Raw genomic sequence first — 27,685 nt, 5'->3', positions numbered from 1 at the left:
TATCTTGCCCAAGGACACTTCAGCACACAGAATGGGGGGGGAATTGCCAAACCTAAACTGTGTTTTAAGCATAAAAAAACCTCACTAATTGAGCAGCTCCAGAAACAGTTCTGAGCTCTCAGGTACAGTGGACTTACCAGATGCCCAGGATGACGGCCTGCTCTTCTGCGCTGAGGTCAGGCATCTGGTGCTGATCTGGCTCCGCTAAGTTGATCCTGTCCAGCACGGTGTCGTCACCCAGAAGGGAGTCCTGTAAGCATAGAATCACATGTACAGTCAGGTGTGTACACACATGCAGCAGCTGGAAACCACTGCACAATACACAGCCTGAGAAACTGCTTGTTGTAACAACCTTTAAAAGGAACATTTACAATTGTGGGACATACAGCTTTAAGACTGAATCCCTCACACATGCTTAGTGGGCCATTTCTAGACAAGAGATGATGGTGAGCGGATGCCTCATACAATATCTCATCTAATATTCACTGATAAGCTGGGATTTTTTCACATTTACAGCCAACAGTAGCTTTACAAAGATGCAAGATCAAGTAATATAACTTAGAACTGATGTATCTTGCAACTGGAAGACAATAGGTTTTGCTTAAGTATACAAATTGCAAAAGTGATTCTCACTTAAGAATAGTGAGAATCACGATTTATATCATTAGTAAGTGTGAAATTAATAGTGTACTAACGTTACAGCAGCATAGGTTTATGTTTCATATAAAGTACCTTTATAATTATAAATGCTTATTTTCATTTTGGCTGTCCCCTTTATTATAAATAACTTGACGTTTGGCTTGATCACATTAAGCATTTGAGTGTGACAATTGTACAGCAAGATTTATGGCCAAATAAACACTTTCATGGTTTATTCACAAAACAAATTACCAAAATGTTCCTCCTCTGCATTTTTGGGTTAAACTCTAAATACTGAGGTCTGCACTTAACCATGGATTCCAAAGTATGTACTGTGATACCTCTCCTGATGGCCTCATATGATGAGGTTACAATAGGTCAGATGTGAAAAGATTGTGAGGGTTTATAATTAAAGGGGCCGCACAACTTTCATGCCTGTGCACCTGCCACTTAGTACCTCGAGAGTTATGTTCACTTAAAGACTCAATTTTAAGCAAAATAAAGTCTGCCTTGTACCCAACAACCAACAGGTGGATGTGTGTAAGTCACCAGGCTGCAGGTTAGTGCCTTCCTAGACTAACCCCAAAGAGAGAAGCACTAACTGGCTTTAAAATGTCTCATATTTCCCATGTAACGACACTTATTAGGGGGAGAGGGGCTCAGTGTCTTGCACCAATCACAAGACATGAAGACAGGAGGAGCCAGGGATCAAAACGATTGCCAAAATGTGAGGCTTCAAATGTCGGCATTCAGAGCTTTTGGACTGAACAATGTATGGCACTCAGTCAACGACAGTCAAGTGCATTCCTCTGGTTGAATCTTGGCAAACATATCGATGCAAAGAGACCAAACTCAATCCAAATCCTAGTTTGTGACAATGTGGCTTGGCAACAGCAATAAGAACTCTGGATCATACTTGTTTTCATTAAAATAACACAAGAATTCCAAGATTAGTCAGACCCACAGTGACAGAAATGGCCCAATTTCCCTGCTGGCCATGGTTTTGATTGGCCACTGATGAAGAGTTCCCGTTTCGTCTCTCTCTGCTTTCCTTCTATCCATTCTAGATAGGAAGCCAGTGAGCTCTGGTTAATGGTAGCCTTGATTGAGACCATTTACTCCCCCCTCCTCCATTAGTGAGGGCATTAGTGGTCTGAGCACAGTACAAAGAACTGGAGCTGGGCCACTGCCACAAGATTGAGAGCTGCATGGAAACCCTTTTTTAACCTTCATTACACACTGTCAGCCTGGATGCTGCCCAGTATATCTACAGTCTTCAGTCTTATATGCCGCTGAGCAGTTTCACTGGAGCAGTTGGGGTTAAGAGCCTTGCTCAAGGGCATCACAGTGGTGGTGATGAAAAAAGCTTAGTGTCATTCCTTATTCCATAAGCTTTAGGTTAAAGTCTACGAGTCACACGTTCCTCTGTTCTTACTATGAAGGTGATGTTTTGTCTTTTCTGTATTTTAGTTTTGAACACTATTGTATAAAGTTTGTGTTATCATGATTAAATAACCATGGTGATAAAGTCAAGTATGTGCTCTTTCCTCCAGTCAATCTCCAGGGAGATCCAAAGAGTTCCTGTTTAGATCAAAACCCTCCCCACTTCCTGAAACGATGCAGTGGCTGCTCATTGGAGGAGACTTGTAATTCTGGCACCAAAGGCCAGTTCTCCACCCATTACGTACACCTACAACTGCCAGGTGATAACAAACTGACAGACAGCTGAGTGGGTGATCCTGCAACATTTTATTACATATCACCAAAACCACATGATGAATTTAGATAGCTGTGACACTGATCATGATTATGTCCAATTACATTTTTTCAGAACTGATCTGGGACAAAGCCCTGCTATTTTTGATCATCATTTAAATTGAACAGACTTGGAGCCTCTTCTCCAGTCATTTCAGAACCTTCAAATTATTGAAGGAGTTCATGATGGATTCCATGTTCTTTTCAATTGACTGATGGTGGGCATCCAGACCTTTGTTAATATTTAGAGGAATCTATTCTTCCCCCTCTCAGCGTCCTCTGCAACTGATTGCAACTCAATCTCATAGTTGGTAAGGCGTTCAAATACTGTTCCTTTTTTTCTTCTAACATTCTTTGGTAAATCTGGCCAAAGAGCTCAGTGTTGATTTCATCAGTCTGAGGGAATTCTTTCCTGGCTTGTTCACACGTTGCTTTGCACATTTCAGACGTTGAATTTGTGATGATGTTGCAGGTTAGGTTTCATTCAGGCAACTCATTCCCTCCTCTGTGTTGAACACTATGAGGTGCACCCCCACTCTGACAGTTAAACCTTCCTGCAGGTCTTGGGCAGATGTTATGGACGTCTGGCTTTCTTCCCAACATACGTGCAGTATAATCTCAACGTTTTCTTGATCTTCCAGATCTTGCCCTTAATTTACATTTCCAACAGTGAAAATTTCAAGCTTGAAGTTCTTTATTAACTTTTTGTGTAGCCATCAGTTAGCTTCATTTTCAGCTCCTACGTCGTGAGTAGAGAAGCCCATTGTTGATGAGTGTTACCGCAAGGTTTAAAAGAGTCCGAATTTCCAGGGGTAGCAGGGTAAGGTTAGGTTCGGGTCCTGCATGATTTTGCAGGTTCAGTGGTGCGGACTGGCTCTCATATATGAGCAGAGTGGTTGTGAGTAATAAAAAAAGCATGTCTGCACATCACTAGTATATATTTATATTGCTGTATTAATTTGTATATCCATAACGTACCTAAGTTAATATGTTTAGATTCATTATCTGGTACATTTTTGGTCACCACTGTAATCTCTTCATGACATTGAGTCATTACTTTGTGGATTATAAAGCACTGAAGTACAGCTAAGTTTTTAGTATTCATGATTAGTACAAATTAAGTATTGTGCATGCAAATATTAAAATGGACATGAAAAGGTAAAGAATGGATTGAAGAATGGCTAAGTTTTGAAACGATTCATTTCCTTTAATTAATGCCAACTTATTCTGAATGTGGGGATGCTTCTTCAGATTTATTTATAATCAAAAAACCCTAATTGGTTTCTTAACCTGAAAAACTTCAGGCTTCAACTCAACCACAATCATGAATTCATGGCATTATTCCAAACCATAGGGCAGTGGAGATAAAGTTAAGTGTAATGCATTGGGATTCCATTAACAGTAGCATCAGGCTTCAGACTGTATTAAAGCTCCAGAGGCAGACATCTCCCTCTGCTGTTAATGCTGAGTATGAAAAAGTATTTGCCCCAGTTGAACACTCAACTGCACAAAAGGCTGAGGTGACCCCAACTGAATATGGGCAAGATCATCTGTTTTTTTGCCAAGTCATTCAATCAGAGGGCAAAAACATCTTCATAAGTAGAGATCTGAGTTGAGAATAAATGTTTTGGATCCTTCTCCACATTTTGACAGTTTGATCATGTGTTGCCTTATAGATTAGCTTGTCAGTGATAATAAATAACTTTTGAATGAAAAATAACAACAAATGGTTCAACAGGTCATTAAGTTGGAAAGAAGGCAACAGAAGCTCATACCTTAGGTAGGCAGTCCTGAGGTGTGGGCACAGGACTGGCCTCACCATCAATCTGTCCCGGCTTTGTCTTGACCTCAAGGATGAGCTGAGCCAAGTAGTTCTCCTGGAAGCGGGTCCGTTTACCAAGGGCACCTTGATAGAGCAAATGCAACCAGTTGTTACCTTAAATTCCGTTCTCACTAAGGCTTGATCAGTATGTGTCTTAGAGCATCAGTACTAAGCATGACAGCCTCCCCTTATATTCTCCAGGAGCAGGTGCTGCTGAGCTTTACACACCTGTCATGTTGATATTCAGCCCTGAGAGCTCCTGTGCCTTGTTGATGTGCTCCTTGGCTGGCTGATACTCGTAGTAGGTCAGATTCATGTAGACACACTCCAGATGGAACTGGATAGCCAGGTTTCTATGTTCCGACAACACAGACTGGCGTTTCAGCACTGTGAAAGAGGAGAGTAACAATCCAGTCTCCAAAAGTACATCTTTTCTGATATGATATGAAAACAGGGCAACATGAGCAGAAGGACAACAACCTTGATGACCTAGTTAAGCAGGGCTACGTGTTTGTGGCAATTAGTATGAGGCAGCCACAGTCATATTTTTTACTCTTTTTCAGCTTTTAGCCTTGAAATTATTATGATGAAAATCCTTTATTGTAGAGAAACGTGGACATACCTATGTATTTGTGTTTCAAGCTTTCATTTGATTTAATCAGTCAACATCATCTTTGCTGGAAAATCACACGTGTGTGGGGCTATGACACAATCATGTATAATCCTAATTTGTGTAATTATGGACCAATTTCATTGTACATTTTCTGAAAATTGCCTCAGGGTGTCCATAAAACATTTAGACCCCTTCTTTTTTTTTACACACTATATTGTGCTATGAATTTTTTTCAAAGTTAAAAGTTGAAAGTTTTGCAAACATATTAAAAACCCAAAACTTAAATCTCTCATTTACAAAAGTATACAATATATATTGAGTATTTTGCAGGAGCCTCCATAAGGTGTCTGAAAGGTAGCAGAAGAAATAGGTTTTGTATTTTTCAGCAGACATTTCATGGTCTGTATTTATAAGAGGTACTGCATAAATACAATCAAACACATTAATCAAGCAGCTCCAATATATACATGCAGTAAACTTCTGAGCAGAACAAGGGCCTTGAACATTAATAGCGTGGATTCAGAAAAGGAACGGCCATCCAAGTACTCCCTTAAGCAGCATCAAAACCAAGACGGCTCAAACAAAGAGCTGAGGCCTTGAGGAAACACATTAAAAAGGCAAACAGAGCACAGAGGTGATGGCAAAGGAGGATGAAAGCGTTGTCTCCTCCTCTTTGCTGCGTCGCTCCTCTGCGTTCCTTCCATTTGATCCGATTATTAATTTGGCCTCAGAGAGGGCCCTGTCACGGAGACAGAGATTATCCTCCGTGAGCCCGGCAGGAGAAAAGCAGCGAGGAGGTGTTTAATTCATGATCAGAGATCCTACACATTCATCCTCTTTCAACATGAATGAAGCGACACTGGTGCCAGGAGTGAACAATAAGAGAGAGGAGAGATTTACATGGAACTCATCTGTGTCACCTTTAGCTCAAATGATTTCACACTGCAGGAGAATGACTTTGTGGTGGCGTTGTGAGCTGTTAGGTAGGAGACCTTCCATTATGCTGCCTGTACTTGTTTACAGTGAACAAAACAAAGCCAGCATGATGCCACCCTACTGTGTGATTTTAGACAGCATGCTGGCGTTATGGAATCAGATGTGACGTGGACCACTACAGTGTCCCTGTGCTGTCCCTCTTTGCCAACTCTCCCTTGGACACAGATGTCCATTCGGATCAGACTGCCTCCATGGTTTGCTTAAAGGTGGAACAACAATGAACCCCCCACCTCCTTCATGTTTGTATATCTTATACAGGATGGCAAGTTGTAGTAAAACGTACAACATTACAGCCTTCAACAGGCTTTGTTAACAGTAATGAGAGCCACATATAATATTATATTTAATCATTGAACCTCTTTGCATGAGTGGGGAACTTTCAGCTTCCAGGACATATGCAGGCCACAACACTATGTTTGAAATACAAAGAGCCACTCAGAGGAACCTTTTCATCACAGTAATTGATTTTGATTCTATGACAAAAGTAAATAACATGAAATAGTAGATGTGTCAGACAAGTGTTATTATTCTGACAACAAAAATACAAAAAACAGCTAAATCCCTGGCATCACCTCCCCAGAGCTGTATAGCATGGGAGGAACTGATCTGTATGCATTTCACAGCAGCCTCCTCATAAACAATGGTGCGGCCAACTGCTCCTCTACAATATGGATCGGTCTATTTTGAAGCCAGCACATACTGGTAACCTTCACACACTGTTAACCATCACACAGCAGACTGCAAACCAATGAACACCCACTGCCTTTAAACAATTAACTCAGGCTCAAGAGATGAGAAAAACATATATATATTCAATATCCTCTGATAACAGCCCTGCTGCTTGGTTCCAGCTATACAAGAAGGAAACTAGCAGTGTTTCATGAAGGGGATTAAAAGCACATACTGAGGCAAAAAACACTCTCTAAACTAATTAATCAAAGATCATTATTCTAATTGAATTAATTAAAGTAAACAATAGTCTGTGGAGTAAAGGCATTTCTTCAATGTTTTCAAGTCCTATGCAACAGTTTCAATACGAACACCAGTGCACGTTTCTCAAAGTGAAGTGGTTCAGTATGAAACTATCGTTTACTTTGTGCTTCACACATGACCCAACAGTTGTCATTAGTCCAAGGCCTCAATCCAGCAATCAAAGCTTTAGGTTTCATTTCTTCTTATTAGTTGGAATCAAAGCTCTAACGTGAATTTTCCAAAATCTAACGTTGGAAACTGTACAAATTCCTATGATTATGTCCTATAATCTATACTCACAAAGCCATATGTGAAGAAATGCTGGCAAACATGACCAACATTAGGAAAATGATCAATCTCTTCTTCTTTGTCCCCATTTTAATTGGATAACATTTAATAACGCAGATGATTTGTTGCTGTTGTGAACAGAGAACCTCCTGCTGTGTTGTGCCTGTGTGAAAGACAGACTACAGGTTAACTCCGTATCCAATTCTCCAGATTTTACCTGCAGGTCTTTTTTGAAAATGGCTTCAGTTTCAGAGATAATCAGGATTTTTCCTTTAATTAATAAACTTTCTAAAATGATTTTGTCTTTGTCACTATGGGAAATTGACTTTTGATTAATAGATTTTTTTGCTAAAGCATAAGGCTGCAACATAAAAAATACTTCCCTGATTACAGTATGTGGCAGTTGACCATGCCACCAGGGTCTCCCCACAGCAGACCAACCACTCACTCCTCAACATTTTACCTTTACTTATTACTGATCAAACATAAATTTCCAAACAAACATAAATTGTCCCAGACATAACCTTTTCAGGTTTCTTGGCTCTGCTCAGTCTCTGTGTCCACTCGTGTGTCTCTGTCCGTCTCCTGAGGCAGCTCAGCCGCTGCCTTTTCAATCAGCTAACAGCCCTCACGTGCACTGACAGCTACCTCCACACAGTGATTTGGAGTCTATGCCTTTAAACTTATGGAAGTGTTGGTCAGTTGTATTTCCTGGAACATATTTCATGTATCACTGGAATCTGCAGCAACATTCTCCTACAGACCACCACAGAGCCCTGCACAATTTGAACACCATTGTTATTATGATCAGCTGCTCATGACATGCTCAGAGGTTATATACGACAATAAAGACATTTTAACCAATCAGGCTTGTTTTGATTCTCTCAGTAACAGAAGCACAGCTGTTAGAAACTCCAACTCAACTCTGTTAAAGCACAAACAAATGTGATAAACAGCTTTGCCATTCACTATGATTGAACTTTATTGACCAACCAGGACTTAAATGATGCTTGGGAAGACATCACTCTGGGAATGAACCATTTTGTTGTGTAACAGTAACGTGGCAGTGGGAGAGAATAACTGTCCAACCAGAGCTGGGTCCAAAATGGCCCACTGACGCATTCTTTTACTACAGCAACAGCATTTAACCATAAATGAAGCAGGCTACTGTTTATACGAGTGGACCACCTATGGTTTAATGCTCCAGTCTTGCAGTGCGACACAGAGCACACATTCAAATATAGGGTTAAGTCATGAGCCTCACAAGCTGAGGCCGTTGGGCCTGGTGCACGCCATTGAGAAAAACAAACCCAAAGAAAAGTCCCAAAATGTACAGACGTTCACATTATAGTGACCGACCTTTTTCCATGGTGCTCTGGGCCAATTCAAGGAGCTGTGGAGAACAAGCCTCCAGGATTTGCTGATGCAGGTTGATGTAGCGAAGGGTCCACCAGGGCAGCAGCTACACACGCATATGAAAAACAACAACAGAAGAGACAAATAAATATATGTAAGAATAAGCCAAAGGACATATACAACAAATGAAATATAACAAACAATATTTGTACAGTTCTGGTCGATGCTGACATTGCTACAACAAAATCCAACAGCAAAAGAAACATGAGCAGTCAGAAAATTGTATAGGTTGTAAAGATGCCATGAAGTGTCAAAATGTGGACCTGTAAACAGCTGCCATAGCAGGAACTAACACATAGGTGTGTGTCTTTGTATATGTGCGGTTGCTCATGTGCGTGTGGGACGGATTTCCCTATTATAGCATCAAAAAAGGGTCAAATACAGTCAGGAAGCCTTACATGTGCGTAGTTGAGATAAAAATGAAGGCTGAGTGCAAATACATGTATGGTCTGACCCATGAGTACAGAGTACTGACCAAATAATATAATAATTACTATTGAATACTCTTGTTATAGAGCAATAACTAATGTTATGATAAAGTAATGCTTTAATAATCTGCTTTCAGACATGCACTGAACTCCAGATGAACTCAGGACATTCTCCAGAGCACACAAATGCCAGAGTGAGTTTCTCCTGCCAGTCCCCCAGTAAAAACTCTGCAGAAGGTCCGAGGAGCTGGTGTGAGAAAACAGCAGGAGATCCCATGGAGGAGTCAATGCGATCGGGTGGGTGTGTTGATGACGTTTCTAACATGCAACAGTTACAAAAATGAAAATAAAAAATAGGAATACATATATTTCAGGATGAAAAAGCAGCACCACACATGTAGACGACACTGACGGAGATGTCAGGAGAGTTTGTGGTGACTATGGCCGAGGCCGGTGTGGATGTGCTGTGAACTCTGGCTATAAACATACACATGGAGCTCTGCGGTGGAATGAATAGGTTACGTCCTGCCTCCGCCTGCTGCAACGCCCCTCACCTGAACACTCCGGAGATTTCTGTGGTGTTGTGAACGCCTCTGAGCTGTTCATGCCAGGCTTTAAAGTAAAATGTATAATATAGTGATAACATAGTAATGCTATTTCTATATTGTGATAAAGTGTGTTATGTATAAATAATAGTTATAATAAATCATGTCTATATTACGATGCTATTATAGTAACATTGTAATGGCTTCTTAGTAGTAGATATTTAGAGTGTGCTTGCGTCTCCATCTCATCCAACATGCAAACATGAACTTGTCCAGTGAACAAGTCTCCAATCACTGAAGAGGGGAAAGAAAAAGTGCACTGCTGATGTAAGTTTGATGGAGGGACAGCTTACCAGCTGGTCAGCTATAGCAGATTAAATACTTTGTTTAGTTGTGTTAAGATATGTAAGCCTTCCTGTCCTGTCCTGTCCGACTAACATCACACTGCTTACCTATTACATGAGGCTACAGCTCAAGCTTGTTTCCTCTGGCTCTCGTTACCTACGGTGTGACACTGTGGCCGCCTGCCAGCGACCGTTAAAAAACACATCAACAAGCCCCTCCTGCTTTCTGAGACAACAAGGAGCATCCCTTTGTTATTCCTTTGAAAAGTCCTGTATGAATGTTTGTGTGAATGGGTGAACGTAAAACCGTACTGTCAAGTGCTTCGAGTGGTCATCAGGACCAGAAAGGCTCTGAATAAAATACAGACTATTTAGTACTAAACTACAAACAATGACATTATTTTTAAAGGGATGACTAAATGTGATTTCAGTTTGACTGGGAATGCGTTGGGTGCAGACACAAGTAGGAATGTTCCAGAGAGCGCCTGTTCCAAATTAAGAAATTGATTTTCTCTGCCACTGAGCCAAATGAAAGAGCCACAAATTGACAATTTAGGAAAGACATGAAAACCAGCAGCTTGTTATCGTCAACATTCCTAAAAACTGAAGCAGTTATTTTGAATTTCAATGTCATTTTAGTCATAAAACACGTGTAGGTCTAAAAAATGAAAAAATGCTGCTCTCAAGGTCCTTTAAGCAGAAATAAAACCCTAAGAACAGTCAGGGTGCTGCATGCTGACTGTAAGTGCTGACCACAAGTACAACACAGCCATCTCCTGTACTTTTTGCATCTCACCAAACCACAAAGAGGCAGGCAAGAAAAATGTATGTCTTGCAGCCATGTCAATGATATAGTTACACCAAAGTGCCGTTAGCCTCCTGTTCTTATTCAGCACTGGGAGAGTGGACGTGAACCACGTAAAAAGGTTATTTGTGTGTCAGGGAGGATAACTCGTGCCTCATTTCCAATGTAAGATGACCTTTCTTGCATGGTTACGTGGAGGTTTAATTGACTGTCTTACTGCATCAATACCCTCCAACACACACACATGCACTCTTAACTAAGTGTGTTCACACATGCATGTATATTCATCATGGCAGCATACACGCATATCTTAAATGTGTTCAAATCCCACCTGGAGGAGCTGGTGGTGGGCTTGGTGGAAAAATGCTGCTGGTAATTTATTCCCCTGTCCCTCATTAGCATTTAAAAGAGCAAATTAACACTAAATCACTTTACAGCAGAAAAAGGGGTCAACACCATTGTTATACTTGTGTACACGTCCCAACAGGTGATGTCAGAGCAGCCGTTTGACAGCTGATGCTCTTAGGAACTTTCAATTAGCACAGCAATTACACTCTGTCTCATGTGACTTCATGTGAAGTAGTGTTTAGGAGGCGATGACTTATGGGAGCTGAGGCCGGAGAGTGATGCTCGGTGCTTATGATGTATTTTATTTATTTTGCTTCTACTTATCTACATAAAGGTTCAGATAAGATGATTGCCAAGAAACTGAGCTTATTAAATAAGCAACATGCCTTCCAGCAACCAGTCTGCTTGACTTAGTAAGACACGATAAAGCTCTATGGCTTCAGCATCAGTGGGTGTGTCATCACCCAACTTCTGTCCCAGTTCAGAGTGCAACATCTTTCTTCAAGTTTCTTCTTTAACTACAACATTGTAAATTTGTGCCAGTTCATCAAAATGCTTCTAACTTGAAAAGATGCTGCTCTGTTTTTAGAGATGTTAACACACCAAGACATGCAAGACTACATCCATGGTCACGTTGGGAGGATCAGTCTTCGATCATCGACTGCCTTGGATGTCTCTTCATAAGATATGATTCCTTCTCGAAGATAAACTTTGATCTGACATTTAAGGGTCTTATGTATGTACTGTAAAATGGTAAGTAGACCTGATACTTTGCACTATACAGCTTTGCTAATAGCCACCAGCCAAGAGTCCTTGAGCTGGGCTGGCCTGGTGAAACGCCCATGCACACTGTTAACTGTAGGCACTATCAAGATTACTTTCTGTGGTTTTAAGTGAGCCCCAGCATTTCGAGATTCTTGAAGTATTTTAAATGGTAAAAAGCTCTTATAGGGGCCTAATTAAACCATTAAAGCATTAGTACTGAAATGATTCTACAAGAAGAGGTGGTTGTTGCAGAAAAAGGTTCTTACCTCGAGGCCGTCCATCTTGGAGGAGCACTTGGTGAGAATAATGCCGGCCAGCAGGAGGAGGAGGGGGTTAGCCACCAGGGTGTACACCGACTCCCCATCCAGGAGCAGGCTGGAGTGGAGAGCGTCTACCAAGGTTTTGGGCTGCAAGTGAAAAATATACAGATAAGACTGATGAATGTGGTCTGAGATTCAGGCCAGTTGGACAAACAAGCATTGAGATGGAATGACTGAAGCATCTGGCAGGGAAGGATGACTGTAATAATATTCAACTCTTCAAGTTGTCACCATTCAAATTTATTCCATTCAAAATTGTGTCATAGTATCCCAGTGAACCCAGTGGTATAATCCCAACATGAACCATTTCAGAAGAATGTATGTATCTTAAAACAACTGCTTGTTAATACACACCTTGGTACAAACTAGCAGTCCAGCTCAGAAGCAATGAAAACACACAGTGACTCATCACCTATCTAAGACCATAGAGTGAATATAGTTTGCACACTCTTTACTCTGGGATTTAACTGTTCTCACGTTGGGTGGGAAAAGGTTTGCAGCCTGAATAAAATACTTATTTTGGAAGTCCATTTTGTTAATTACAAATAGATTAATTATGATTATGGTAAAATGCAATGATACCATCATAGATCACACACTGACTCTTTGTCCTAGAAATTACATGACCATTGTATGGACTACATTGTGTTTAATAGCAACATTTATAAAAATAACTAATACAAAATGTAAGAGCCTGGAGCATCTGAGACGTTGTTGTTAAAACTCAACAACTGAATGCAAAACTCTAACATGCAGCCAATATGAACAGCTGACCTAAGAAAAAGATGTGCCACAACAATATTGACACTGGCTTCTCAGAAGACGCAATTGTTCATCGATCAACAGATTTACTTTTTACAAAACAGCATCATCAACTAATAACTAGCAAGAAAACTAAATATAAATGAGTCCTAAACATACACTCAAATTGTAAAGTATCTGTAAACATCACAACACAGAACAAAACAACTATCTTAAAGCACGTCACTGAAATATTTACTAATTACGGTGCATTTTTAGGGGATGGTCAAAGCCTACGAGGGGTAAAGCCAACATAGTGGTGGTGGGGGTCAGGGTATCAGTCTCTCATCTTCCACACAAAGCAATTCTATTGCCTCATCCCAGGGCACCATACTGGCACACAACAAACTGCCAGTAAGAAGCATAGCAGATAGTCTATGGTCTTTCTGAGCCTGAACATCAATCCAGATCCAAGCCAGACGAAGGACACCCTCATTGATGATGTAGAGGTCTACATGAGGTAGCAGGGAAAGGCAGTGTGTTGTTGGCTGGCTACAACAGTTCCACTTTCCACATCAGTTGGCATTTCCCTGCACTTCATGTAGACACACCACTCAGGTTGATTGGGGCACTGGCCTGGAGGACCTGATGGAGGAGCACGGGCAATCCCATCAAAAATGAGACTGGGGTCCCTCAGCAGTCACCTCCACATAAGCTCCTGACATTCATGGAGGCTCAAAGATTGAATTCTGGCATTGGAAGACAGTAGATCAGAGATTCTTCTTCTTTTACGAAGAAATATTAATGATAATAATCATGAATATGAAATGTAAGGACATACTATATGTTGAGATACTTTTTCATATGCTATCCAGAGAGCTGCAACTAAGGGCATCTTCACCCTGAAGACCCTCAGCCACCTCGTCCATGACCCCTGGCTCACCCTCTGCCCCATTCACTCCTCTGGCCAATGGCTGCTGTTCAGGGACATGTTTGTCTCCTGAGTCTGCACTGCTCTGTCAGTATAATATACTTAACAAGTGTAAAGTAAAACAACTTCACAGAATAACAAACAAAGGCATTTCCTCATCTATTATCAGATATGTATCTATGGCAATGAAATAAATACACTACCTTTAGCAAGAGACCATTTTTACTTCCATTGCACAACTGCAAAATTGTTTTAAATGTTGGTCACAATGCTATAGATTGAATAAAACATTGGGCTGTATTCTTTCAAAACAAAAGATTGTTATAAGTCTTTAAAATAAAGAAAAGCTTTTATTTGGTTATAAGGGAATAAGTGCTGATGTCAGACCTATCTGCTAACACGACCTAGGTTCAGCTTTAGTAGTCAACAGTCTCTACACCAAGCCTAAATACTATTTGTTGGTCAGTCTTTCATTCAGATTTGTTCACTGTAACTTACTGTCGTCTGTAAAAAAGTATTGTGTTTGGATTTTAAGTACAATGTTCACTCTTCTTTTAGCTCCGTTTTTGGTCTCCACCACACTGGCTACGTAGTTGCTAAATGCTCCACTATGTTGACCAGGTAGTCTGACAGTAGGTCTATCAGAGCTTTTTCACTGGAAAACAGCAGCTAGAGAGGTTGAATAAAGCAGAGACACTCAACACTAGATACAGGATGATACATGACACAAAAGCAGGAGAGACGAATGAGGGGGTTTCCTACCTGGGAGGACAGGAGGGCCGGGGGAAGCAGGTCGTTGATATGGGTGGACACGGGGGGACCGGTCCAGTTACTTTGGGCAAACATGTGGAGGCAAGCTACAGCCAGTGCCATCACTGTCAGCTCCCTGCAGCAGGAGGGACAAGAAACACACTGGACTTAGTGGACAGAAACACAGCAGAGAAGAGATTAGGATATTTTCAGGTTTTCTGAATTGACAAAAAACATTTGCTCAAAGAAGTTTCTAGAAAGACACTGTCTCTCTTCTAGCTGCAAGTAGGCTTTTCTGTGAGGTTGAGAAAATAAAGCAAGGGGATGGAAAAGAGGAAAAGGTGGTATGATGAAAGAAAAGAAGGCGCAATAAGCACTGCATTCGACAACAGTCATTCGCAGACAGACCTCGCCGCAGAGCAAGAAGGGAGGTTTTAAGCTTCCCTTATTAAAAATTAATAATTCATGACAGAAGCAATGGAGCCAGTGAAAAGAGGAAGAGAACACTCGAGAACAACTCTGCGCTACGCTCAAAATACTCCAACACACCTCAGCAGAGCAATGTGGAGATTTTAATGAGTGGGCTCACCTCAGTAACTCAACCAATTATATGTTCATATTTACCTTCATATCCCCGTTATTAACAGAATTTAAGTGAAATCACAATAAGTTATTTTTGTAGCATAAATAATGTCAGTGACTTTAATTCAGTTTTTACAATCAAAGATGTTTGAAAAGATGCAGAAACTCACTTGCTGCTCTTTTACACAAACGATTCCCAATCAAAGTGATCCGAGTGAGTTTTGGCATTCTTTATGACAATAACCTAAATTCAAAGACTTGATCAAGAGGGTGTCAATGACTGTATATAAGAATAGATGACATGATAGCTCCCAAAAATGAAGCCTTATACATCTGGTTCAGATGGGTTAGCTGATGGGAGATGGACCAAAGTACAAAAGTAAAAGTTTCCTGTGGATAATTTCTGCCATTTAATCCAGTTCTTACCATGCTAGTACATCTTTATTTACCCTAATAACTTGTGATTTGTGTTGGTTTTTATTATGAAAGTGTAAAGTGAGTGCAGGACAGTGGGGGGAGGGAGAACACTCTGACAGGATACTCTGTCACAGTAAAAGGGGACCAGACCTATAACACGCCTCTGCCCTGATCCTGAAGTGATGGTGGTAATAATTTTGCAGCGGCAATGAACATTGAGGAAACCTTGTGATTTAGAATGAGTCAACTCAGTTTCCTCTAGTGTGGCTGTCTACGTGCTCCCGTCTGGTTCCAACACTCTACTCATCTCTTTAAGCTCCTTCTCATGCTTTAATTGATCGGTTTGGCTGCTCCCTTTTTACTACGCAACATGCATGAAGGCAGCGGCTGATACAGCGATTTTGTTTTGCTTTTCATTATAATTAGGCAGTTGATTTATGACGGTATTGAAAATTCTATGTTTTGCTGCCGGTAAAGCGCCCACCCCATTAGTGGGAACTCAATTCAGTGGCTCCACCACATGATCACAACTGAGCAGGCTCTAAATCAACTGACCAGGCTCTAAATCAACCTACCAGGCTCTAAATCAACTGACCAGGCTCTAAATCAACTGACCAGGCTCTAAATCACGCCACCAGTGCAAGATGGCAGCACCTGTGTAGGATTATTTGGCTTCATTTTTGTACAGGAAATGGCGATGCATCGGCCACCGAGCTGTATCCAGGCTGGAGAGAATGACATATTTGACCCCGTGATTATATTGTAGAAGACAGTAAGCAGACTTTAAGGAGATTCCATAGTCCTTTGAAACTAGATATTCAATTATGTGATGCCCCGGCTGGTTTTTATTGTGACAAAGACAGGGAGGCTCTACCTCCCTCAGTGTTACTCTGCTGTGTTACCTTATGTTACCTTGTACACAGATGGAAAGTTCAAAGTGGAAAAAAGCTTTACAAGCTTAACAGATGTGACAAAATTCTTATATATTAGGCTGATCCATCTTTAAAAATATTTAGGGATGCACGATATATAATCGTTCCGATATATAATCGTTCCGATAATGAGAATTATATAATATTATTTATTTATCGGAATTCGAAATTATAACTGATAAAACGACTGATAAACACAGCACTCATCCATGCCTGTCCATACCAGCGTGATGTGTTTACGTCGGAACTGAACTGCGGGGACGCGTAATCGGAGCCGCGCTATTTTAATACATTGACATGTCAAAATACTTTATATTCTTTTGAAGGAGAAATGTTCCTCCTCCACCTAAAGTTGTTTGCAGTTTTCTGATGTACTTCACTAAAAAATAAACAAACTCAGAACAAAACTGAGTCAGAAAGGTTTTTGTTGAGTTAACATGGAATATTAATTCATCCATATTTGCTTACTATATTTTGCCATTTTACCCTCAGGTGTGCATAAACTACAGGCTATGAACTTCTTTTTAAGAAACGTGAAATTATTATCGGCCATGTGAAGTATGGAATTATCGGTTATTTATCGGTATCGGCCGGAAAAATCCGTATCGTGCATCCCTTAAAATATTATAGTCATAACCTCCACCAAGGCTAATGCCTTATTTCACAGTATTAAAGAAGGTTTAAAAATATTCCTGGATCCACCTTCTTATTCAGATCTTCTTGAAAATGTGATGGTTTCTTCCTCCGGTCATGGCCCACCCCTCCACAAAGTTTCTAGAGTACTTTTTGCATTATCCTGCTAACTAACAAACAGACCCTGATGAAAACACAACATCCTTGGCAGAAATAAGAGAAATGATGATCGTGATCACTAAATTGTCCCATTACCACCCAAAGGCCTGCATCTGACTCCTGCTTTGTAGGATTCATTTAAAAGTGGATAATAGCGTTTGTTAAGGTACAGCATTACACTGTTACAAGATATTTGACAGCAGTTCCAACTTCATCAGCTGCAACAGCTGATCAAAACCCTTTTTGAAACTTGCAAATATATTTGATGTAGGGGTGGGAGATATATCGAATATACTCCATGTATCGCGGCTTGTACCACGTGCGATGTATAAAATGACTATATCGCGACCATCAAGTATAAATTGTCTCCTGCCCCTCTCACAGCAGGCAGCTCACTCCCCCGCCCATCCAGAACACTCTCCTGTGCGCATGAGTGTTTGTGTATCAGGAGACGAAGGAAGAGACTCAGAGAGCATCAGTTTACAACAGTTTGTTCATATTCTTTGTGAATGCTGAACCGAACCAATCAGGTTACAAATGATGAACGTGAACGTGAACGTGAACACACACACACACACACACACACACACACACACACACACACACACACACACACACACACACACACACACACACACACACACACACACACACACACACACACACACACACACACACACACACACACACACACACACACACACACACACACTTTTTTAGGCCATATCGCCCCAGCCCTAATTTGATGACTGATGTCCTGCTTTATTACCTGTTAGTCTGGTCATCATCATTGGTGCCACCAGTCAGGTACAGAAGGACCCGTCTCTCCAGGTAGGCTGCAATGTCCTCCCCTTCGTTGCAATTGCCATCCCTGCCAAGCAAATCCAGCACCTGGGGGCTCAGCAGAACCGCCTCGAAGTCTCCCTCCATCAAGGACTCCAGCAGAGCGCCTGCATCTGGAACAGTAAGTTGGGTAGCATTAGCTTACACTACAGTGGTGACTCATTTAGTTTAGTTCCTGTGACCACATTGGAACAATGTCATTAAACATCAGGGCAATTTCTTTTTGCACAATCACCTAAAAATTTAACAGACTCAGGCTGACAGCATTTTAATAAAACCCCTTTGCATATAAATGGATTTAACTAAATAGACCCAAGTGCCAAGCCATTGTTATCTTGGTCCTGTGTTTTATTTCTACATGTTTAGAACTGTCTTTTATGCCACAACCAATATTCCTCCTCAGGCTGCAGAGTTGTTACACAGGCAGCTGGTCAGCATCTACCAGACTAAATCATACCAGAACAGCTTTAATTGGCTTAACATGAGAAGAGCTTTTTTATTATTTTAGAATTGGCCCAGTTCAATGTACATGAACAACAATGATCTGACAAATATAAATCTCTATATATATATATATATAAATATTGTTAAAATATTATTGCATTATACTTTCTTTGATTTGTTGCTGACAACACAGGGACATGCGAAACCCCAAAATATATTGCACTGAATCATAACGCACGTTAGACATAAGGACCTTTGCTGGAGGAATATTTCTCTATCTGGACCTGTCTGAATGTAATTGGAACCCCCTGCTCGAGGTGATCCAGACAGGCTGCAGCAGTGGCTGCTCAACATGGGAAGACAGAATTGGACTCCTAGCAAGACAACACCGAGTTATCATTTCAGCATGGACTCCAGGTACCTGCTTCTGTTTCTATACATTAGACAGAATCGAGCAGGTATCAGAATCAAGAAAGGATTGATTAAATATTGCCTTTAATACAAATATACACATTCAATTACATGATGTATTACTAAATACTTGATTTAGGTGAAAACATGTAATGTTCCCCTGATGCAAAAGGCCAATGTCTTGATAATACACTGTTCAATTCAAAACCACATTTAAATATAGAGTTGAATATTAACAGAGCTATAACACACAATTTACACAACATTTTATGAATAACAACCAGCTCGACAATAATGTCATATTTTTATGCAACTTTTTAGGGCCCGAGCACCGAATGGTGAGAGGCCCTATTGAAATTGAAAGGATTATTGTGACTAAAGTGAATTGGCTTTTTGAGGGCTTTAACATGCTGAACTTCTTACCAAACTTTGCACAAAATTAGAAAGTGGTGAAAATTTACGTATTCTGGAGTAATTTGAAATGGGCGTGGCAAAATGGCTCAACAGCGCCCCCTGGAACACAGCCCCTAGGTTTCCCTTTGACCGATCTTCACAAAAATCGTAGCCCAGGTGTATCGTGACCAATCATGAAAAAAAGTCTCAAGGAGCATTATGAAAAACGCAACAGGAAGCCCGCCATTTTGGTTTTAGTGGCCATTTTGGCCATATTCCACAATTTTACTTTGATGTACTTGTCCCAGGGCTTTTATCTGATCAACTTCAAATTGAGATGAGTGTCATCACAACAAGATGGAGATCAAAACTAACTCAAAGATCGATTTTTCGTCACACGGTGTGACCGTGGCGTGGCCTCAAAGTTTGATTACACGCCATCAAAACACGAGGTTCTGTATCTCGCACATGCATGGTCCAATCGAGTCCAAACAAGACATGTAAGACAAGTGTCCCGGCCTGATGACATCTACACAGAAATCATGACTTAAAATCACAGCGCCACCTGCTGGCTACAGGAAGTGACATGTTTTATACTTTGATGCACTGCTCCTGGCTGCTTTACAATACACAGCTCAAAAGAGCTCAGTCAAGTCATTTGACCATGGTCAGAATTGTGACATTTCCTCAAACCGTGTAAACATTGAGGTGCGGCGAAGGATCATCCTTCGCCAAAGGACACGATGTTGTCATAACTCCAGTGTGCATTGTCCCATCACCGCCAAACTTCTGTCACATAATTATAGTCCAAGCCTGAACAGCTCCATGTGTCAATATTTCCTCAGTGTCATAGCGCCACCTACTGATTCGCCATGACACAGGAAGTACTTTGTAAATCCACTCTGCATTATCCAACCGGCTCCGAACTGCTGACCTATGATCACAATCTTGACCTGAACACATCCATGTATTAATATTAGTTCAGGGTCATAGCGCCACCTACTGATCAGTGTGAAAATTAAGTTGTTGTAACATTGTCCGATTGACACAAAATTGCTCACGCTACATCAGAGCCCCTACTTGAAGAGATATATTAGTCTGTAGGTAATAATAGTGATTGCGCCACCTACTGGCAACAGGAAGTAAGCTTTGTTTTACAACTATCATTCGATTTACATAAAATGTTCACAGTGTGATGTGCAATTGATAGCGTGGATCGCAATGAGCAATTAGCAGGCAAGGATCGACATCGCTCGACGGACGCAGGAAGTGAAGCGTTTGTCCTTGCCGCAGTGCGCAAAACGCGTGCAACGCGGAGACGTGCGCTTGGTCATTGATCGCTCTCTCCACCGACCGCAACAGGCTTCAACGTGCGGGTGCTCGGGCCCGTCAGTGCTACAACGTAGCCCTGGTTTATGATTGTTATGGATGGACGTGTCCTGAAAGACATCTACCATGTGCCGTCTATAAGGGCTAAGAAGAAAAATTATATCAATGGGTTCTTATAAAAATGATTGTTACTCATCCTTTTTCAGTGTGTTTTAGTCAGACAAAACCCCTTATGAATTTGTAACCTTTAATATTAATATTTTCATGAATGCAACATTTGACTAAAATTGATAAATGTTGCTTGTGTAATTAGTCATGTTTGAATGGATATACTTTAGAGTCGAAGCACATTCTCATATGTACCGAATTCTTCCAACCATTATGCTTTCAGGGTTGCATGGGGGAGACAGCAAGCAGTGGGGTTGACCCTGGACTCTGCGCTGCACCAACGGTGTCAAACCTAACGGAGCACGCTGCCAGCTCATCCAGCTCCACAGACATTTACTAAGTTTTCAAATTCGGTTGTTTTTACCTAGGCTGAGTTTACAGGTGTGTCCGATCACATTGTGTGTGTGTGTGTGTGTGTGTGTGTGTGTGTGTGTGTGTGTGTGTGTGTGTGTGTGTGTGTGTGTGTGTGTGTGTGTGTGTGTGTGTGTGGTTGATGAATGCTCTGCTCTGAAGAAAGATTTAACTTATTAAGAAAAGTCAGCAGTCAGTGTGTGCGCTGTTACTTTCCTCTCAGGTTCTGGGTTTATAAATAAGCTACACAATTCTTTTATATAATCAACTGCTCATAGTGATGAATCTGACTTGAGATAAACGTGATCACTAGAAGTTTCCACACGAGAATTTAGCCGGAGGAGGCGGAGGAGATCTGAGTGAGCACTCATTCAGCTGTGGATGCCAATTTATTTTTGGAATGTTCATGCGGGTGCAGGTCTATAAATTTGAGGAAATGATTCCTTCAGGTTGGTGATGGGTGGATGAGTCAAGCATACGTGCCGATTAAGATGACGTTAGAGCTGATCTGTGCATCTCCACTGTGCCCATGTAGAGTCCATAGCATCAATAGGGTCTCAGCATGCTCACACCAAGGCAGAGTCCGGGCCCACTCAGTCAAACCTTCAGATTAGTCACATGATCCCTTAAATGTACCCTCGGCTTTAATAAGTAATGGCTGTGCAAATGGTGTTGTAAAGGAGCTGTGGAGATATTCATCACACTGCTGATCTAATGAAACCCAGGGGCGGCCATAATAGCACAGAGAGGAGGGAGTGGACAAGGAGAAGAGGAAGGCTCGGGCTTTATGAGGGAGAAAATCTAAACCTGAGCTATGGCCACATGTCTAATGGCCTTTCAGCTACCCTTCAGGCCTGCACATGAAATGGAAGCAATTATGAAAAGCAAGGCAGAGGCCCTCAAATTAGTCCATAATTCATAAAGGTTCAGCCAATGAGCTGCAGTTAATAAGGCAATGTTGGATAGAATTCGCAAAAGCGGACCGGGCGACGCAGCAACAGGGATCAAGATGAAGGATCAGGTGCATCCCAGACAGGCAACTTCTTCACTGTGTGCAGACGAGAACTCAAGTGCACGAGTTGCACTCTGGTGGATTGGGCTCCTCCTGAATAGGTGCGGTGTTTCACACAGCATTACACCTGAATCTGTTTCATTAGTCTGGCTTTAATTCTTAGTTTTATTGCCCAGTGATCATCTGCGTGACATTTTAGAGGCTTTTCCTCTGTACACAGAAATGCAGTTCTGGGAAGAAGCAAAAGGTTACCAGCTTGGTTTAGGCGAAATGACTGCAGTGATTCATGATTCACGATTCACTTGTTGCCAGGGAATTGAGAAACAGACAAAGTTTATTTAACTTAAAAAACCTTGACATACCTCGGCAGCATGGTGGATCAGCAGTTAGCAGTGTCACAGATGGTGCACAGATGATTAAATACGTGAATTAATCAATTGAGTATTCCAGTTGTGTTTCAAAGATGAAGCAGCCGACAGCCAATTCTTTGAAAAGACAAACTGAGGAACGAGAGGAGGCAGGTGGAGGAGAGGGAGAGACTGCAGTAAGAGTACAGGTGCAGGCAGGGAGACTGACCAGAAGAAAACAGTATCACTTCCAACAGCAATGAGTAAATGTCGTACCTGTGGGGGCAGTGTGTGTTTTAACCCGAAACCCTGAACCCCAAAGGATGACATGGCCTGAGCCCAGGTAATGAGAGGGATCTGAACCAAATCATGTTTTGGTGTCCAGTGGAAAAATGAGTCTAGAGCCCTGAGAATAAAATGTGCAACCTTACACAAACACACACACTAGGGCTGCACCTATCGATTCATTATTTATCGATTCATATAACGATCATTTTTTGTGAGTAATCAGTTAATCTAACGATTCATTTTACGATTAAACTAACAATTTTTTATTACCAGATGAATATAATAATGAATTTATCTAAAATTAAATTTAAAAAAAACTTGTGTCAATGAAAAATCATTTTCTCTTAAATACAAACAGATATGACAAAAAAATAAGTATGCACTGCAAAGCATTATTCCACAACAAAAAATAGACTGAACTGCTAATCGGACTTTTACAGTCCCATATCTCTCCAAAATAAAAGTTGTGCAAGAGCTTGTTCCATTCAAGTAAAAGGAATATATCAATCTACATTAAGCTGTTCAACAAAAAAATAAATGAAAAACCAAAGTAAAATTCCACTAACTTTCTTTAGTTGGTGGGGGGTGGGCCAAGGCCATGTAGGGAGACTTCCAGTGCCTTGTTACGACACAAAACCCAGGAAGCTCAATCGAGTTTTTGGGTTGTTAGACATGCCAGATACCCACATTAACGTGTAGAAGCACTAACAAAGTGGAATTTGCATGATATGTCCCCTTTAAGTTACACTGAACTTTTTTAACAGGAATAATTCATCTCTCTAATAATAAAATAAATGTTCTTTTCTCGTTTAAAAAAAAATAAGGTTTGCTTTTTAAAAACAAAATATAAAGCTTTTGAAAAAGGTATCTTGAAATAAAGTGCTTAATTTTTCTTAACTACATTACACATATAAACAATCTCAACAAATATTAACAGCTAAACAGGTTTAACTTTTCTCTTTGTTCCCACTTTCTCTTGTTCAGTGAGAGAAGTGAACTCTACCGTGCGCTGCCAGGATTTACTGCCAGGTTAAGATAAGACTACCGTGAATGTGAGTTGTGTTTAAATGAGTACACATTGAAGTTTCTTAAATTAAATACAATTATTGCCATACTTGTCTTTGTCAACAACGAAGAAAACATTTGACAGTGTTTGCTATGCATGACGTTGGTCTATGAAAGACAAGAACCCCATTTCCACCCAATATTATCAGAGTATTACAGGGGACTGGGATATAGGGGACAACTAACAAGCATTCACATCATCTTTGCTCTAAATATAACAGCAGATCAAAATATGCAAAGTAGATAGGAAAAGCAGGTGGACTGGGCGTCGTCAGGGTGAGCAACCTGGACTAATCTTGAGGGACCACAAGTAAGAACAAGTCAAAGGTCACATGATGAAGACAAATCAGAATTATCTTTTCTTTTGTAGCTTTGCAAACAAGGCTCCCCTTAAACAACGTCTGTAAAATCTCCATCCAGATTAGCGTTTGAGCTCCATATCCAAAATAATCCCAATCCATACTTAACACACAGAAGTACGCGGATCGTAAACATGCTCGCAGGAATATAAAATACACAATTTAACTGCATTACAGCTGCAGGCAAAGACAACATGGGCATCCACCACTAGTATTCAAGGCTGATGCCCTTTGTCGTCTCCTTCAGAGAATCACATCCTCCTTCAGGGGTCCCAATTGGACTCAGAGAAAGTCCGGAGGGATCTCCGGAGTTCAGTGCATGAACTCTGAAGAAAGTCCAGCCGATGGGTTCCGGAGCTTCTCCAGAGTTTGCCTTTCACACGGTAACAACACAGTCCAGACACATTGACAACAACAAAGAAATCTCCAGAGTGTGCAGGTGAGGTGTGGTGCAGCAGGCAGAGGCAGGATGTTAATACCACTGTGGAGATCGCAGGTTTTTGTTTGTGTCACATCAACACCGGTGTCAGCCATTATCGCCAGAAGCTCTCTCGACATTTTCATTGGTGTGTGGCTACTCTTTCTCATCCCGAGATATTTGTTTTCTTTTTTTCATATTTGCTTCCATCTATATTTTAAAAAATCGTCATTAACAGGCGCACTCTCTTGCAGTGCTTTCTAACATGGGCTAATTCAGACATTCCCTGGAGTTTGTATGTTGCGTTTCATTACACCTCGGAATGACGTCACACCGAAATAACCAGAGTTGATAGCATTCCAGTTGCACAGGAACAATGATTACATTAGCCAGCTAGCCATTGTTAGCAAAAACAGCTCATAATATCGCATAATGCGGCATTGCACGCATAATAACACTGTAATAAAACGCCCACAGACGATATTGGACAGTACTATGTGTACGACACATTTAATGACAGAAGTGCTAATAAACAGTAAAAATCACAGCTTTCACTACTGTTGACATACAAGAGGGCCATCTGATTTTCCGAGTTGAAATTCAGACTTGAGGGGGGGGCGTTCCAGTTGCAACTTCCGACTCTGAGGTCGCAAATTCCGAGCTCCGAGGTTTAAAGGTCCAGTGTAAGATTAAGGTGAAAGGGATCTATTGGCAGAAATTGAATATAAAATAATCCTAGTGATGTTTTCACTACTGTGTTTCATCTAAATTGTACAAATTATTGAATTGTTGTTTTCTTTACCCTAGAATGGGGCCTTAATATTTAAATGGTTTATATTTACATCTGGAGCGGCTCCTCTCTACGGAGGCCGCCATGTTTTTTACAGTGTCCCAGACTGGACACACTAAACACCTTTGGAGATTTTATGACAACTGAAGGCTACCACAGGTTGGAAGGGGAGGATGATGTGAGGGGCATTCAGCTGCAACATGCAACTTTACCACTAGATGTCACTAGATTCTACACACTGAACCTTTAATGGAAAGCAGCAGTACTACTGAGCTGGCTGAAGAAACACCGGAGATAGTCCTGAGACTCTCACCCTGACATTTGCGTCCTCACATACGGCCCCTGCAGGAGAATCTCCTGACTTGAGGGGGTGCATGTGCATGTCTGAAAGCAGCTGCAGTGTTTCCTCCATCTCTCCGCTGACACACATTAATGACATGCTTATCCACTGCTAACACAGGGGAAACACAGGGGAAACACAATGTCATGTCAGCCTCCACACTGACTTCTCTCAGTACATGTTAAATGTTGTGGTGTTTGTGTTTCTCTGAACAAACAACACAACTGCTGCTCAGCACGAGGGTGAACAACAAACTGCCACAGTCATGACTTCAGCTCCATACAGCTCGGTCTGGCTTTCAGCTGCCTCTCCACCTCTGGGCTCGTTGACCAGGGAATCAGAGCCGCTCACAACACTCTCTACGAAGCACCGCTTCACAGGAGGTCTTCTGCCGGAGTTCTAACGGAGCGTGGCAGGACGCTGACACGCGGCGCGGCGCGAGCAGCGGGTTTACAGATGGGTGGAGGGAGAGGAGGAGTTTGAATTGTGGCTCTGGGGAAACTGGGATCTCACTTTTCTCTATCGGTGACACATTAATCGGTGTCGTTCCGTCGCAGCGTATGAAAGTCAGTCCGCCGAGCAGCGACTTCTAACACAGTATACCCCCCAGTCCGAATGGAATAGAGACAGTGGCAGGAATAGAGACAGTGGCAGGAATAGAGACAGTGGCTGGAATAGAGACAGTGGCTGGAATAGAGACAGTGGCAGGAATAGAGACAGTGGCTGGAATAGAGACAGTGGCAGGAATAGAGACAGTGGCAGGAATAGAGACAGTGGCAGGAATAGAGACAGTGGCTGGAATAGAGACAGTGGCTGGAATAGAGACAGTGGCAGGAATAGAGACAGTGGCTGGAATAAAGCCCGGCTCCTCACCTGCAGTCCCGTAAACTCTCTGTTTCCATCCCGATGTCTCCTCGCTGGCTGTCAGAAAGCCCCGGAGGACGGGGATCTCCACGTCCAGCGGCATCACCGACGATCAGCACCGACGATCAGCACCGACCCCTGCTCACGTCCAGTCCGCGCTGCTGCTGCTGCCTTCTGTCGGGACGCGTCCGGATCCTCGCTGTGTCGCTGGGACAAGTCGGCGTTTCTCGGTGTCAGACAAAATGTTTATTTCCACCCATGTGGCGCAAGTGGCATCAGCGAGCAGCCATGACAGATGCGCAATGCATTGTGGGAAGATTGATCACGGCTCGCACGGGGCTGCAGCGCAGATCCTCGGCTGTAGATCAGACTGTGAAGTGTGGAGAGTTCACTGCTGCCTTCTCATTAGCATTACATCACATGTATATGTTCGTGGTGAACATTATTCACGACAAAGCACAGATCCATTCAACACTTAAAGTGTTAGTGACTATAACCGATTCATAAAATGGACTTTAATGTATATTACTACATATTCACTATTAATATAACTGAAATAGCCTTTTTGATAGTAATAAACATGCACATTTGTGTAGTTGCAGCGATGCTTCAAAGAGAAATATAGGCTACATGAGAATATTCAAAAAAATGTTTAACAAAAATTTTAAAAAAAGCAAACACATGAACAATAACAAAAGATTTTTTTTTTTTTAATCGTGGCACAACCTGACACAGGAGGGGAGACCACACCTGGGTTTAGACTCAAACTATTTTATTATCCATCACAAAAAGAGAAATTGTGCCAAAGACAAACTAAATAAAGAGGTTAGGAACAAAACATAAAGACAAACAACCGTCCACAATTTGAAGTTTCTGATTAGGCTAAAAGCTGCATGTCTCTGTACCCAGAGAAAGTCCACCTTCTTATCTTTCACTTAATCTTTGGTCAAGACTCATGAAATCTAATCCTGTTTTTAACACTACTCATGGTGAGTGTTGGAAGCTACATTTCAAAGTTCAGAAGAAGCTGTCATCTGGACATCTATCAAGATCTATAGAGGA

The 27,685-nt window shown here is 41.5% G+C and overlaps 1 protein-coding gene across 1 annotated transcript in view; it reads right to left on the bottom strand.

Annotated features, from left to right (window-relative positions):
* ttc27 (tetratricopeptide repeat domain 27) overlaps positions 1-26,994 on the bottom strand; it is a 68,283-nt gene extending 41,289 nt beyond the window's left edge. Inside the window, exons 1-8 of the mRNA XM_034608303.1 lie at positions 26,633-26,994; positions 17,971-18,157; positions 14,491-14,614; positions 12,003-12,143; positions 8,445-8,547; positions 4,445-4,603; positions 4,170-4,300; positions 138-250 (exon numbers count right to left, since the gene is read on the bottom strand). Of these exons, the coding sequence (XP_034464194.1) occupies positions 138-250; positions 4,170-4,300; positions 4,445-4,603; positions 8,445-8,547; positions 12,003-12,143; positions 14,491-14,614; positions 17,971-18,157; positions 26,633-26,726 (1,052 nt within the window). The 5' untranslated portion in view covers positions 26,727-26,994. The remainder of the gene's footprint in view (positions 1-137; positions 251-4,169; positions 4,301-4,444; positions 4,604-8,444; positions 8,548-12,002; positions 12,144-14,490; positions 14,615-17,970; positions 18,158-26,632) is intronic.
* Positions 26,995-27,685: the final 691 nt, after the last annotated feature.

The sequence above is a fragment of the Hippoglossus hippoglossus genome, chromosome 15, assembly GCF_009819705.1.
Source record: "Hippoglossus hippoglossus isolate fHipHip1 chromosome 15, fHipHip1.pri, whole genome shotgun sequence".
Lineage (NCBI taxonomy): Eukaryota > Metazoa > Chordata > Actinopteri > Pleuronectiformes > Pleuronectidae > Hippoglossus > Hippoglossus hippoglossus.
Note: the sequence above shows the minus strand (reverse complement) of the source record. Positions and strands in the feature narration are given on the sequence as shown.